This window comes from Cornus florida, unplaced genomic scaffold, assembly GCF_030987335.1.
Source record: "Cornus florida cultivar Cherokee Brave unplaced genomic scaffold, ASM3098733v1 CherokeeBrave_3.0.0_Hap2_Chr08, whole genome shotgun sequence".
Lineage (NCBI taxonomy): Eukaryota > Viridiplantae > Streptophyta > Magnoliopsida > Cornales > Cornaceae > Cornus > Cornus florida.
In genome coordinates this window covers 3,063,812-3,078,821 of record NW_026775578.1, presented here as the reverse complement: position 1 = coordinate 3,078,821, position 15,010 = coordinate 3,063,812, and the positions used below count along the sequence as shown (strand labels likewise).

Genomic DNA, 15,010 nt, shown 5'->3' with positions numbered 1-15,010 from the left:
GGAGAAGTGAAATGAATGTAAAAATGGTCAACTAAGTCCCCCGGAGGCCCAACACAAAACCATGTGTGCAATCCTGCAGTTCAAGCTCCAGGTAGAGCATCTGTAAAATATAACGAACTATGGCACAAAAAAAAACCCAAGACCCCAATTATAGCCTTGGTGAACTATAAAAGGAGAAACAGTCCTGTGGTTCTCTGAATGACAAGGTACACGATAAGGTGGCATGCTGGAGCACGATAAACAGCAAAATAACACATTAAGCTTGCAATTGTTCAATCCAGAAGTATATAACAGCATTGACATAAAAAGCATAAAAATATATATATAAGAATTAATTATTCAAAATTCGACCAATCCAAAAGTATATAACAGCATTGACATAAAAAGCATAAAAATATATATATAAGAATTAATTATTCAAAATTCGACCCCCCCCCCCCCCCCAATCCATCAAACACACCACAGTAATTATATCAATTTTTTCAAAATTGAAATATATAAATATATACAAATAAATGGTAAATTTAGAACACTCCAAAAGTTTTCAACCTTTACTAAACTAAAGACAAGACGGTGACACAGGCACATGCATCATTGTCGCCATCATGATCCTTGGCATTCATCCCATTCAGATTTTGCATGGGTGGCTACACATGCATAACCAAAAAAATTCTACCAGAGCCCAACTTGAATGGGAAAAATCACGGTTCACTACTGATTTCCTCTTCAAAAGGATTTTTTATCAAAATTAGGGCTACAAATGAACCGAAAGCTTTAGTGTGTTTGGACTCAGCCCGTTTGTTTGTGGGTTCAGCTCGAGTTTGGCTCGGGATCGTGACAAGCTCGAAAAGCTAAGCTCATGTTTGACTCATCTAATAAAACAAACCAGCATTGATATCATATTCGTGTTCAGGCTCAATTTAAAGCTCTAAGCTCGTGTTTACTGTTCAATATCACTTTTACTCGTTCTTTAACTTATGCACGCTTACACAATCCTATGTTCATGAGCTTACATTCATAAATTTATACCAAGCTTATGTTTATGAACATGTTCTTGAGCCTATGTTCATAAACACTTACGAGCCTACATGATCCGAGCCTATGTTCATAAACATGTGAGCCAGACAATGTTCAAGAAGGACTAGTTTACCACATGAGCTCAAAAATAAGCTTGAGCTCGACTTGTTCACTAACGAATGAGCTTGAGCCGAACATTAAACAAGTCTATCCCGAACCGTCCATAAACAACTTGGTTTATTTGCAGCCCTAACCAAAATTATAATGATACACTGACCAAGGATATTTGAAATTTAAAGTGGAGAATCCTCTTCGTTGATACAGTTCAGATCAACATCATCATCCAGAAGGTCAATCACACACCAACACCACAATAAAACCAAACTTTCGAGAAACATTAGCACCAACCTTACATTTAAGCCATGTCACTTTATTGCCCACAAGGCAACAAATAGCTTGTGTTGACTTTTTTTACTAGACTTTAGGCTAAAGCTCTTTCAGTCTTAATACTATGACAAGAAATCTCATGGTTTATTGAGAGAGAAACTATCAACTCAATCAAATTCAAGCAAATCAAAATATGTTTGCATTTGCGCTAAACAAAGGGTATGATAGTTCATGGGGGATAGGATACTCAAACACTAGTATTTAATGAGCTCTTCACCAAATACGAAGTCATGGGAGCACTTAAAAAGTTGCTAGCTCCTAAAACTAAGGCAACCATTGTTTCCATTAAACAACTGATGTAACTACTCATTAGGACTTCATTAACTCCTTTTCGTTTTAGATAATAGCGAAACTGTGATAGTTTGATTTTCAGTAAATTATATTTTCGTATTTTATTTTGGCCTTTTTATAACCTTATAGGGTAAGCGCTATCCATGTCCACTTAAGTAATACTCCCTCCGTTCCATATTAGATTTCCATGTTTAGATTTAGAAGTTTTAAAGGAACATGCAATGAATGCATTGTCGCCTTTTAAAATTACAAACTTGTTCTTTTTAGTTTAAATATGTATAGTTACCATGTTTGAAAACATAAAGGACAATGATGGAAAGATAACATTTATTTGCTTTGACTTTTCTAAGGGGACAACTAATTTGGGATATCCCAGAAGGGAATAGCGGACTACTAATATGCAACAAAGGTAGTATCATGCTAAGCACATGACCACGTAACCAGATGATACTAGGTTGGATTTTTACACGTGATATAGGAAAACCAATGGCTAGGATTTGAGAGAGAGTGTTTTACTTCAAAAACCTTGCTTTACATCTTTGGTGAGGTTAGACTGGATGTTGGAACTTCTCCAAAAAAAAAAAAAAAGAGATTGGATGTTGGAACACAAGATATCCCATTGTGGCCACTACAGTGTTATTAAAGGCTCAAGGCGCACCAAGACGCTAGAGGTCCTTTGGAGCCTAGTGAGGCGCACAATTGAAATTTTAAACTACCATAAAAGCATTCATATCTCATAAGTCGTATCAATATTCTAAAAATTAATATCAAATACAAAAAAGTAAATCTATCAACTATATATAAGAATTCAAGAACCATAAAACAGAGCACAAATTTGTTTTCTTGAAAAGCAAAACAGAATTTGTTTTTCTGAATGAAAAAACAAAGCACAAAAAGAAACATATCTATTAACAAAACCAAAACCAAAACCAAAAAAAAAAAAAACTGTTAACAAGATAAGGAAAAAAAACAGAGCCCAAAAAAAAAAAAAAGAAACAGCGACAAAAGAAGTAGACGAAGTGATAGAAGTAGATGAGAAGAGAGAGAAAGTGTGAAGAAAAAGGAGAAAAAACAGAGCCCAAAAAAATAAAAAGAAGAGAACTAGACAAAGAGAGAGAAGTAAGCAAAGATGAGAGGAGAAGAGAGAGAAGAAGAAGAAAGAACTGACATTGCTTAATCGTTCGTCTCTGCAACTAGGGCTTTGTCATTGGTCTCACAGTCTCACTCTTTCTATGTTCGGTTGACACTTTGTCTCTTGGGTTTATTTGTTTATTCTTTTGAACAAAAGTTCCTTCTCTCATAAGCTTAGGCTTTCCTAGTAAACATCACTGAGCCTGGGATGACAGGCGCTAGACCTGCGCCTAGGCGTGCGCCCTTAACAACATGGGCCACTATCCTATGAAACATAGACGTGGATATTGATACAGATACAACACAATACATCTACAGCAATACAACAATTCTAAAAGAAAAGAATATTGATATGACGAGGTATGACAATATATATCAAATGAACTAGGATATATATATATATATGTATGTATGTATATATACATGCATAAAAGTTGGAACAAATATGTATGCATATATCAATTTACAAAAATGATTGTTTGTCATCTAAGAAGCATGAACACTTCTACAAAGGTGTTCTATCCGTGCCAAATGTGTGCAAGACACCGGACACTTCACAAACACTCATAGACATGTGTCTGGTATTTCATGGACATGTCTCTGATTTTAAAATAAATTTCATTATTTCGGACACTAAACCAACACATCCTGGACATTAATGAACATATCTTTTTTTTTTTATAAGTAAGAATTGTATTAAAAGCGTTCAAAAAGGAAACGTATCCCCCAAAAGCTACACAAGGCCAAATAGGGCATTTAGAACCTCAAGGATTCCAAAAAAGTAACAATTTCCTCCAAGGATTTACAAGTTCCTTAATGAACATATCTCAAACACCACAATGCAAGTCATATATAACACACCCACTATGAGTAGCCATATTCAATAATCTTGGAAATAATATTTACATGCCTTAAAAGTGTTCAAACTTTTTCCTTTAGAAAAAAGACCTTTTTCCTTTAGAAAAATAGACATCAAACACATGGTCATTGCAAATATGCAATAACATTTTTTATATACAGAACATATCTCAAGCACCACAACGCGTGTCATAAATAAGACACTCTGAGTAGCCATATTCAATAATATTGGAAATAATATTTACTCACCTTAAAGCGTTCAAACTTTTTCGTTTAGAACAATAGACATCATACACATGGTCATCGCAAGCAATATTCAATAACATTTTTTATATATAGAACATATCTCAAATACCACAACGCAAGTCATATTATGAATGCTTCCCCGCGGCAGAGGGGGTATAACATTTTTTATATATAGAACAGAAATATAATGACAAAGTAGGAGAATAGTAGTGTACATAATATATTAACCTATACAATATTTGCATAACTTCGTCTTCTAAACTATGTAAACCCTAGTATAGAATTTAAAATTTAATCAAAATTTTATAATTGAATTACTCCACAGATGCATATAAAATAAAACTTCATACCTATATATAGTCATGTCGTGTCCTACTTTTTTAGATTTTGATGTGTCGACTTATCCATGTTGTACTGTGTCTATGTCCTGTGCGTGTGTGTAAACATTATATATTCTCATTTCATCTCAGAGCTTTTTCTAAGAAAATTCCAAATATTTGAAGCCCTTGTTAAGCCTTCCAAACAATTATATTATAATACCATACTAGAAATGCTACATTATAAAATTCAAGACATATCAGACGTGTCTCAAGGTACCCTAAAAGCATCGGATACACATTGAAATAATAAATAAATAAATAAATAACTAAATAAATAAATAAATATATATATATATATATATATATATATTCAAATAAGCATTGAACACGTTATTTTCTAGGTAAGATTTAAAAAAGATCCTCATTGTTCTCCAAATTTCTTCAAATGCCGAATGTTATATATACATACATACATACATACATACATATATATAATATAAATGGTGAATGGTATATTTCAATCCCAAAGTTCCTTCATCGCGAATTATTTATCCATACCCTAACCTTTCTCCTTACCCTTCAGCCTTGAGTTTAACACCTTAAACCCTATAAATAGTTGTCATCCATGATTCCCATAACCAATTTTCAGAAATTCCAACAAAATTGGTTTTAGAACCTAGCTAATGCTAACCATCTGTTTTTTATAAATCCTAAAACCATTCTTCTATCCTTTTAAACCTAATTCTAAGAATTTTCCAACCCTATAGCAGCAAAACTGAACTTTTGGTGTAATCCAACATCAAACCATCTTCCAAACAGCCTATATAATATGATATGTTATAATATTTAAATTCCTGCCTAGCCGTATGAAACTCAATTAACAAATTGGTATTGTCATTCTAAAGTGCTTTTGTCCCAAAACAGCCGCCACTCCATGTCTACTTTGGAAAATCTAGCAGCTTTTATTAACAAACTGTAATGAGTTCTGTTCACCTATTGAAGCAAAATGTGACTACATAAAGAAATCCATACCTTCTTGACAGGAGAAATTCCCCAATCCAAGGACTCAAAACAGTGATGAACCTTTGCTATTAGAGGAAATAGATAAAACCACAGATACCGTTCGTGCTCTAACAAAAGCCTATTAGTACTGTGGTCAAACAAGGATGACGGGGTAAGCAGTTTGATTTCAAATATCAAAGATCTGTCAGAAGTCCTTTTCTAGATAGACAGTAACTTTGGAAAAGTTTCTAATAATTAAAAACTTGGTGCATAGAGAGTACATTTTTCTGTGCTGGTGTTGTATGGTAGAGAGCTATAAAGAGAGTGAATCAATTGCTCTTGCATTTGCTGTCAGGGAGCTATGGTCTATTCTTTGCTAATGGCCCAGTGGATTATGCAAAGATGGTGGTGAATTTTGAAAAAAAAAAAAAAAAAAATGAAAGGGGGGGCATGGATTTTGTGGTGACCGGTGACATTATCTTTATGGCAGTGCAAGTGAGAGGAGCACAAGAGATGTTGATTTTGAGGGATACAGATATCAGTTTTGGAACATAAAGACGTTATTGAGAATGAAAATGAGTATCCTATGTTTTCAGCAATCATTAATGTTTTACTTTCCTTTTGATTCTCAAGTAAAACTATAACATGAGGGTAAAATTTTTTGTCTTCCTATTTCTATTTTTTTCTTTTTGTTTCCTCTTTCAATATGTCATATTTATACTGGGTAGTGCCCCCTATTGCCACTCTTTAGTGCAATAGTTTACCTATTAAGAAAAAAGGCATTTCATTCTGTCTACAACTATTTTATCTTCACGGCAATACTCACTGAAAGCCTAAAGCAAAATTGATTTGGACCAGCATATCACTTTGCAAGTCCAACTTGAAGGTATAGGAAATCCAACAACATTCAGGCATTCTATACAATGACATGTTCTAGAGAACCAACAAGGTTGAGTTAAAATTTTGACTGCAGATGTGCAGATCTAAGCATGAAGCTACGAAGCTTCAAATCCTACCTGTAGAAATTTTTTAATAACACAAATATCTTCAATCAGCCTCATTCCACAAAGCAAACAAAAGCTAAACTACCAATAAAAAAAAAAAAGGGTTAATTACAATGACAACCCCTGTGGTTTGCCCTATTGACAGCCACATACAACTTAGCCTACTTTTTTTACAATGACACCCGTCAGATTTTGGATCCAAACAAAGTCTAAAAAAGGATGAAATGTTTAGATTGCCCTTTAATATTTTATTCATATTTGATGTAAAATATCATAACCATTAAATGACCGAAATGCCCTTATTTGAGAACAAGCCATATTAACCCATCTCTAACTACTTTCTCTTTCTACACTTTCTCTCTGTCTAATATCGTGTCTCCTCCATCACAACTCTCTCTCTCTAACCTACTTTGTAAAAACATGGTCTCTAAACCCAAATGAGATGAAATCGTCACTCTCACAATGAGAGTGTAAATTGTCATCTTGCACGACACATTCTTACAAGAAAAAAGGGATCAAATCTTAATGGGGCCTCTTATAGTCTTATTTGGACCATAAACTATGATTCCATGACACAAACTTCAAAGGTATTTCCTAAGTGGCCATCACCCCAGTAGAAATTCGTAAATATGAAGAAAAAAAAAAAGTGTAAGTTGTCATAAACTTGCAACTTATATACACACACACAACCATGGTCACCCAAATGACATCGCTATTTTTGCAGAGGAGATATGAGAATTGAAGGCAGCAAGTTGCACAACACCACCACCACCCGCTCCAGTCAGTGTCACGTGCACCTCCACCATCTCTCTCTACCACCATAACAACTACCACAACAAACTTCTTGGACCCAAAATCCCCTCCTCTCTCTTCCACCACGCCCTCTCTGAAATGGGTCTGCAATTTTTTCTTTGAGCATGAGTACATGATGCTTATATGTGTGTTTATATATGTATCTTTGTATTTGTTTGTATGGTAGTGCTAAATCTACTCAATTCGCAGTTGCATGTCTTGTTCATCATGTAATTAAAAGTGTTCTTTGGGTATGGATAGCTATGTAGTTTTGGGGTGTGAGCATGGGCTTGTGGATTGTAGGGATTTATGTAATGTGTGAATGTGTGATGTGTATGTTTCTGAATGCCTTCAAAATTTAATTACTCATATTTTTAAAAAAAAGACAACGAAAACTATTGAAAATAGTTCCTTAATTTTAGCCTGCGAAACACAATTTCTGTCTTTTTGTATAATTTAATTAAGAAAAAAAATGGAAATAAATTTGGGATCAAACTCACTGTTGAAGTCTCAGATTAAATTATATTTGAGTTATGAACTAAAAGCTAAATTTGCAGAGATGGGAGAGAACATTCTCCGCTACGTGATTTTTAATGTTATATATTATATATGTCATATATGTGTGTGTATAATTTGCGCATGGAGAGAGAAAATGAATAATTGTGTTTGGACTTTTATAGAAGAAAGAGGTTACTTTGGTCCACTAAAATTAGCTAGAAAGGTTGAATTTGTAATTTTAATATTTAAATGAGTCAACTCACAAGTCAAAGAATATTCTGGTCATTTTATCATGTGACATAGTGCTTAAGGGTATCTTTGTCAAACAGAGCAAACCTGAGGGAGTGTCATTGTCAAAAAAATGGGGTAAGCTGTATCTGGCTGTCAATAGAGCAAACCACAGGGGGTGTCACTGTAATTTACCCAAAAAAATATAAACAATAAAATAAAATAAATTATACATAAGTTTGATAACAACATCTCTTCATCCCAAGGGCTGTGCAAACAAACCTTCCCTACAAGTGTACAATCTTCCTCTTGAAGTTCTTTAGGCATGGATGGTCATTGGGATGAAGGCTTAACATCAAAGGCTTGTTATAAATGACAGGAAAGAAAGAAAAAAATTATTCTTCAAACCTCAAAAGTCGAAGACCAGCAATTGGCATCTCTTCAAATGTCCATGTGGTGGCCGAAATACATTGCCAACACAAGTAAATTGGGCATCACAATGAACCAACTTTTTATTTGATTAGAGATATTGTTTCAGTAGTTTAATATAATAATACCAATAGACCATGAATTTTATCTATTCCAACATACAAGTCTATTGTATGACACTTACCTCTATCTTTTAGGTTCCAAAAGTTTGGTTGGAGACTTCTTAAAAATACTCCCATGCACAGCCATTCAAAATTTGTAAAAGCTACAAAAACATAAGAGAGACCAGGAAAAAAAAAATGACAAATGATACAAAAAGAGACATGGCAAACCATGATTAAAATATTGCAGAAGTGATCCATATAAGAGACTTTTAGTTATTTTATAACCACATTCTATTTCTAGTAACCGCGTTTAACCATGCTTTAATAACTGCATCACCCTACAGTAAATGAATGAACAAAAGGGAGTGGAAAAAATACAAATCGACAAAAGGGCGGAGATGATAGTACCAATGCTTGTTGAATTTATATAATTAAAAACAAAGGAGAAAACAGGCACAACCAAATGAAAATAAAAGTAGATGATGTCAAAAAGAAGGAAAAAGAAGCAGACATGGTATTTATAGTTCGAAAGCGAAATAGACCGGATCAATACCTTTCCTACAATGGATAATCACTAACCCCGGCTAAATTCATTTGTTATGAATAGGGCATACATTTCATAAAGGTTATACTCAAGCACCATCAACATATAATGCACAAATAATATCAAAGAAGCAGGAAAGCATTAAATGTAGCCTGGAGTACTCACATCTGTTTGGTGCCAAAGAAATAGACAAGTACTTTTTTCCAATCAGCCGAGTAGCCCCACTTCTCCGGCTCACTTACCTGCCATCAACAACCAAGTTTCTTAAGCTTTTCTGAACATTTTCTTCTCTGTTATCCGATTCTTTCCAAGCAACTAGGGTTTTTTTTGTTTTTTTATTTTTTATTTTTTGTAGTTAGGAGTATAAACCGTCATATGTGTGTGTCACACACATTATTCTTCGATCTAACAGTATAAACTCCTACAAAAATATAATTAACCGTCTGCAACTAAGAAAGATTCAAACTTCTTTGATCCGTCAAGAATAGTTGAGGAATAAGCCCTAAAAAGTTTCAAACCTTTATGCATTCAAAAAAAGATGAGCATGCAACCAAAACCCCCAACTAAAATAGATATCTAAATTTGGCGACCAAAAAGATTACATCTATTTATATAAAGAACCATATGCTTACCGTTGCAGGCCAAGCTGGGAAGCCTTTGACCTTGGCAAGGACGAGATCGCCGACTTTCCACTGCCTGCGAGCGGCTGCAGCGGCGGCCGAAGCTTTGCTGCCGACTTTTCTGCGACTCGGCGCCATACAAAAATGAAAGTTGCGAAGTACTCGGTCAGAATGGGATCATGCGTTCATGAAAGAACACGAAAAAGAAGAAAATCAAGGGTTTTATCCACAAAACGGTGCCCAAATCGCAGGCCTCTCTGAAGAGATAGCAAGCGGCTTCAAACTGCCTAGGGTTTTCACTGGACGATGCTGTGAATGGATTTCTAGGCATTGAAAGATCGAAGTGAGAGAAATTGAAATCACTGTATATATAATTTTATAGAGAGAAAGAGATGAAGTCTGGCTATATAGTCATGCTTTCTCTCAAAACCCTAATTGCTTCCCCCATAGAAAGAGAGAGTTGAGAGTTGTGTGAGTTTGTGGAAGAAGCCCACTCACATAGGGAATAAACAGATATGAAGTGGGTTGTGCAGGCGACTGCTAAGGTGCGCTAGGGTGCGTAAGTTGGAAACTTCAGGACTAACATGCGCGGTGTGCTGATGAATCTCGTTGTGAGATAGATAGATTGCAATAGCACGTGACCTACCGACTCTGTTACAGAACTCAAACTCAAGGTCATAAACCAAGGCTGACAAGTCCGATACTTAAGACATGGCAAAAATATGGGCATAATTGGGCTGATCTCAGGCCCAGTTTGGTGGAAAGACGGTCTCGTTGGCAACGTAGTCCCATTACGAATTTAAACCTGAGCGGAGTTTCATGGTAAAAAAGCCCATGTCTCTCAACTAATGAATCTCAAGTCTCAACTTACGAGAATACTATTTAGTCTATTTATAGTCCAAACACTACATTACTAATTTTCTACAGCACTTGTCTCATAAGAAATGACTAATGATACTCACATCGAACATGTAATGAATTGTCCAACTAAATAATTTATTGAATAATTTTTAAAAAAATAAGTTTTACACCAAATAGTTACGATAGACCCACTCTTTAAGGAAATGCAGTCATCTACTTAGTTATACTAGAAAAAGGCATGTGCGATGCACGTAATAAATATTTTGTAACTTATAAAATTTTCATCTTCATATTGATTAATAAAAATTTATTTTATATTAATAAATAAAAACTAAAATATTTTAAAATTGGTGATAGAGTTTAAGTTTCGTAAATTAATAAATTCTTTTATGTTTTATATTAATACTGAAATATGTATATTTTATTTTTTATTAAATAATAATTTTTTATTTTAATAGTGAAATATTTGAGTTTTGCAAAGTAACAAATTTTTTTAGGTAATTTGTAATTTGAATTTTATTAGATAATTTGAAATTTAATATAATTTTTAATTTACAATAGAAATTCAATTATATTAATTTTTAATTAAATTTTAAAATAGAAATTCAATTATACTAATTATACATTAGATTAAAATTGATATAAAAATTTATTATATGGAGTTTGTGATTTTTGGAAGACCCTAGGTTATATTTTATTTTCTTTAAATATGTAATTTGAGGTGGAATTTTATATAAATTATTTTATTTTATTTAGATATATCTTTATAAAATTATATTTTCTTTTATTAAAAAACTCATAAAAAATAGATAAATACAAGGGTTATATACTTATATGTGATAGAGTTATCTTTTTGTATTAATTAATAAATGTTTTTTATATTAAAAAATAAATACTGAAATGTTCAAATTCTTTAACATTTATATTTTATTTATATGTATTATTATATTATTATATATTTTCTTTAAATATATCCTTGTCTAATGTAATAGAGTTATAGAAATTGTTTTATTTTTTTAAAAATATATCCTTATTTAATTAGATTTTATTTTATTAGAAAACTCATAATAAATAGATAAATACAGGTTATATGTGATAGAGTTTTAAAGAAAATAAAATACTTAATTTGTGGTAAAATTTTGATAATTTGTGTTAGAGTTTTATAAAAACTATTTAAATATATATCTTTATCTAATGTGATAGAGTTTTATTGCAAATAAAATAGGTAATTTGTGATAGAAATTTATATAAATTATTTATTTTCTTAAAATATATATATCCTTGTCTAATTAGATTTTTTTATATTAAAAACTCATAATAAAAGATAATTTGTGGTAGAGTTTAGAAAAATTATTTTATTTTTTATACCAATTATTTAATAATTTATTTATTAATAAATCTTGTCTAGTTATATTATATTTTATTAAAAAATTCAAAATAAATACATAAATAGGTAATTTTTATTATAATTTTATATAAAATCTATTAAAAATATATTTTAATTTCTTTAAATATATCATTGTCTAATTAGATTTCCTTCATAAAAAAATTCACAATAAATAGATAAAAACAAGTTATATGTGATAGAGTTTTAAAGAAAAAAATAAAATAGATAATTTGTGGTAGAGTTTTATAGAAATTATTATATTTTCTAAAAATTCATTTATAATAAATAAATAAATAGGTAATTTGTGTTACAGTTTAATAAAAATTATTTAAAAAACACTTTTTATATCAATTAATAAATATTTTTTTATATTAATAATTATTGTCTAATTAGATTTCATTTTATTAAAAAACTCATAATAAATAGATAAATAGGTAATTTGTGTTAGAGTTTTATAGAAACTATTTCCAAACCTCTTTTTATATTAATTAATAAATATTTTTTTATCTTAATAATGCTTGTCTAATTAGATTTTTTTTTATTAAAAAAATTCATAATAAATAGATAAATAGATAATTTGTGATATAGTTATATAAAAACTCTTTTAAAAACTATTTTTAGACCAATTAATAAATAATTATTTATATTAATAATACTTGTCTAATTAGATCTCCTTTTATTATAAAAACACTCAATAAATATATAAATAGAAAATTCGAATTAAAATTCTTTAGAAACTGTTTAAATATTATATCTTTGTCTACTATGATAGAGTTTTATTGAAAATATAATTTGTGATTTGTGATAGAATTTTATAAAAATTATTTTATTTTCTTTAAATATATCATTTTTTAATTATATTTAATTTTATTAAGAAACTCATAATAAAAGTTAATTTGTGGTAGAATTTTAGAAAAATTATTTTATTTTATATATCAATTAATAAATATTTTTTATATTAATAATTCTAGTCTAATTAGATTTTCTTTTATTAAAAAATTCATAATAATAAATAAGTTAATTTGAATTTTATTAGGTAGGTTTTAGAGTTTATAGAAGTTTTTTTTTTCTATAAAAACTCTTTTCATATCAATTAATGAATATTTTTTTATATAAATAAATAAATACTGAAATACTGAAACTCTTTTCACATTTAATAAATATTTTTTAAATAAATAAATAAATATTGAAACTTTAGATTTACTTTTATTAAAAAATTCATAATAATAAATAGATAAATAGGTTAATTTGAATTTTATTAGGTAGATTTTTGAGCATTATTAAGTTTTTTTTTTCTTTTGTTTTTTTTTTATATAAAAACTATCTTCATATCAATTAATAAATATTTTTTATATAAATAAATAAATACTGAAATACTGAAACTCCTTGCACATTTAATATTTTATTTTCTTTAAATATATCCTTGTCTAATTAAATTTAATTTTATTAAGAAACTCATAATAAAAGTTAATTTGTGGTAGAGTTTTAAAAAAAATTATTTTATTTTATATATCAATTAATAAGTATTTTTTATATTAATAATTTTTGTGTAATTCAATTTTCTTTTATTAAAAAATTCATAATAATAAATTGATAAATAAGTTAATTTAAATTTTATTACTGAAACTCTTTGCAAATTTAATAGTAGTATAGATAAAATCTTTTTTTATATTCATTAATAAATATTTTTTTATATAATTAAATAAATACTGAAACACTTTAGTAGAACTCTCTATTTTACTCTGAAAATTAGATTTTCTTTTATTAAAAAATTATAATTTGTAATACGTGTTAAAGTATTATAGAAAATATTTTTAAACTCTTTTTAGATGAATTAATAAATATTTTTATATGTTAATAATTCATATCTAATTAGATTAGTTTTTAGTATAAAAAAAAACTCATAATAAAAGATAATTTGTGGTAGAATTTTAGAAAAATTATTTTATTTTTTATATCAATTAAAAATATTTTTTATATTAGTAATTCTTGTGTACTAAGATTTTCTTTTATTAAAAAACTTATAATAAATAAATAAGTAATTTGTTTTAGAGTTTAATATAAACTCTTTTTATATCAATTAATAAATATTTTTTATTTTAATAATTATTGTCTAATTACATTTAGTTTCATTAAAAAACTAATAATAAATAGATAAATAGGTAATTTGTGTTAGAGTTTTTTAAAAACTCTTTTAAAACCTCTTTTTGTATTAGTTAATAAATAATTTTTTATATTAATAATACTTGTTTAATTAGGTTTTTTTTTATTAAAAAATTCATAATAAATAGATAAACAGGTAATTTGTGTTAGAGTTTTATAGAAAATAAAATAGGTAATTTGTAATAGAGTTTTATAAAAATTATTTTATTTTCTTTAAATATATACTTGTCTTATTAGATTTAATTTTATTAAAAAACTCATAGTAGAGTTATATAAAAATTATTTTCTTTTATATATCAATTAATAAATATTTTTTATACTAATAATTCTTGTCTAATTAGATTTATTTTATTAAAAAATTGATAATAATAAATAGATAAATAGGTTAATTTAAATTTTATTATGCAGATTTTAGTGTTTTATCATATTATTTAATAAATATTTTTTTACATAAATAAATAAATACTGAAACTCTTTACACATCTAATAATAGTATAGATAAAAACTTTTTTTATAGCGATTAATAAATATTTTTTTATATAAATATATAAATATTGAAATAGTCAAACTCTTTGACAGAGTTTCTGTATTTTACTCTGTAATTCAACTCTTTTTATATCAATTAATAAATAATTTTTTATATAAATAAATAAATACTAAGCTCTTTGGCAGAACTTCTGTATTTTACTCTGAAATTCTAAATTTCTAGAATTCTCAATCTGTACCCCTTCATCCTTCCTCCATGTCTCTGTTTATAAGTTTCTTGGATGAATAGGATAATGACATGTGTCATTTTTTGATAATGACATAATCATAACTGGCCCGGGCCGATTATATTGTGATAATTATCCATAAAAAATAACTAAAAATAAGAGTTTTATATAGAATATGATTGATTTTATTAGGTAATTTTTAGATTTTTATAAAAACTATAATTATTCATAAAAAAAAAACTAAAAATAAGAGTTTTATATATAATGTGATTGGTTTTATTAGGTAAATTAGATTTTATTTTATTAAAAAACTTGTAATAAATAAATAAATAGGTAATTGTGTTATAGTTTAATA

General features: G+C 28.8%; 1 protein-coding gene across 2 annotated transcripts in view; it reads right to left on the bottom strand.

Moving 5' to 3' along the window:
* Nucleotides 1-10,117, bottom strand: part of LOC132268916 (protein HUA2-LIKE 2-like) — a 30,730-nt gene extending 20,613 nt beyond the window's left edge. The window contains exons 1-2 of one of the 2 annotated variants that reach the window (XM_059769829.1): nucleotides 9,544-10,117; nucleotides 9,077-9,153 (exon numbers count right to left, since the gene is read on the bottom strand). In XM_059769829.1, the coding sequence (XP_059625812.1) occupies nucleotides 9,077-9,153; nucleotides 9,544-9,669 (203 nt within the window). In that variant the 5' untranslated portion in view covers nucleotides 9,670-10,117. The remainder of the gene's footprint in view (nucleotides 1-9,076; nucleotides 9,154-9,543) is intronic. The other variant, XM_059769830.1, reaches the window with a different exon arrangement.
* Nucleotides 10,118-15,010: the final 4,893 nt, after the last annotated feature.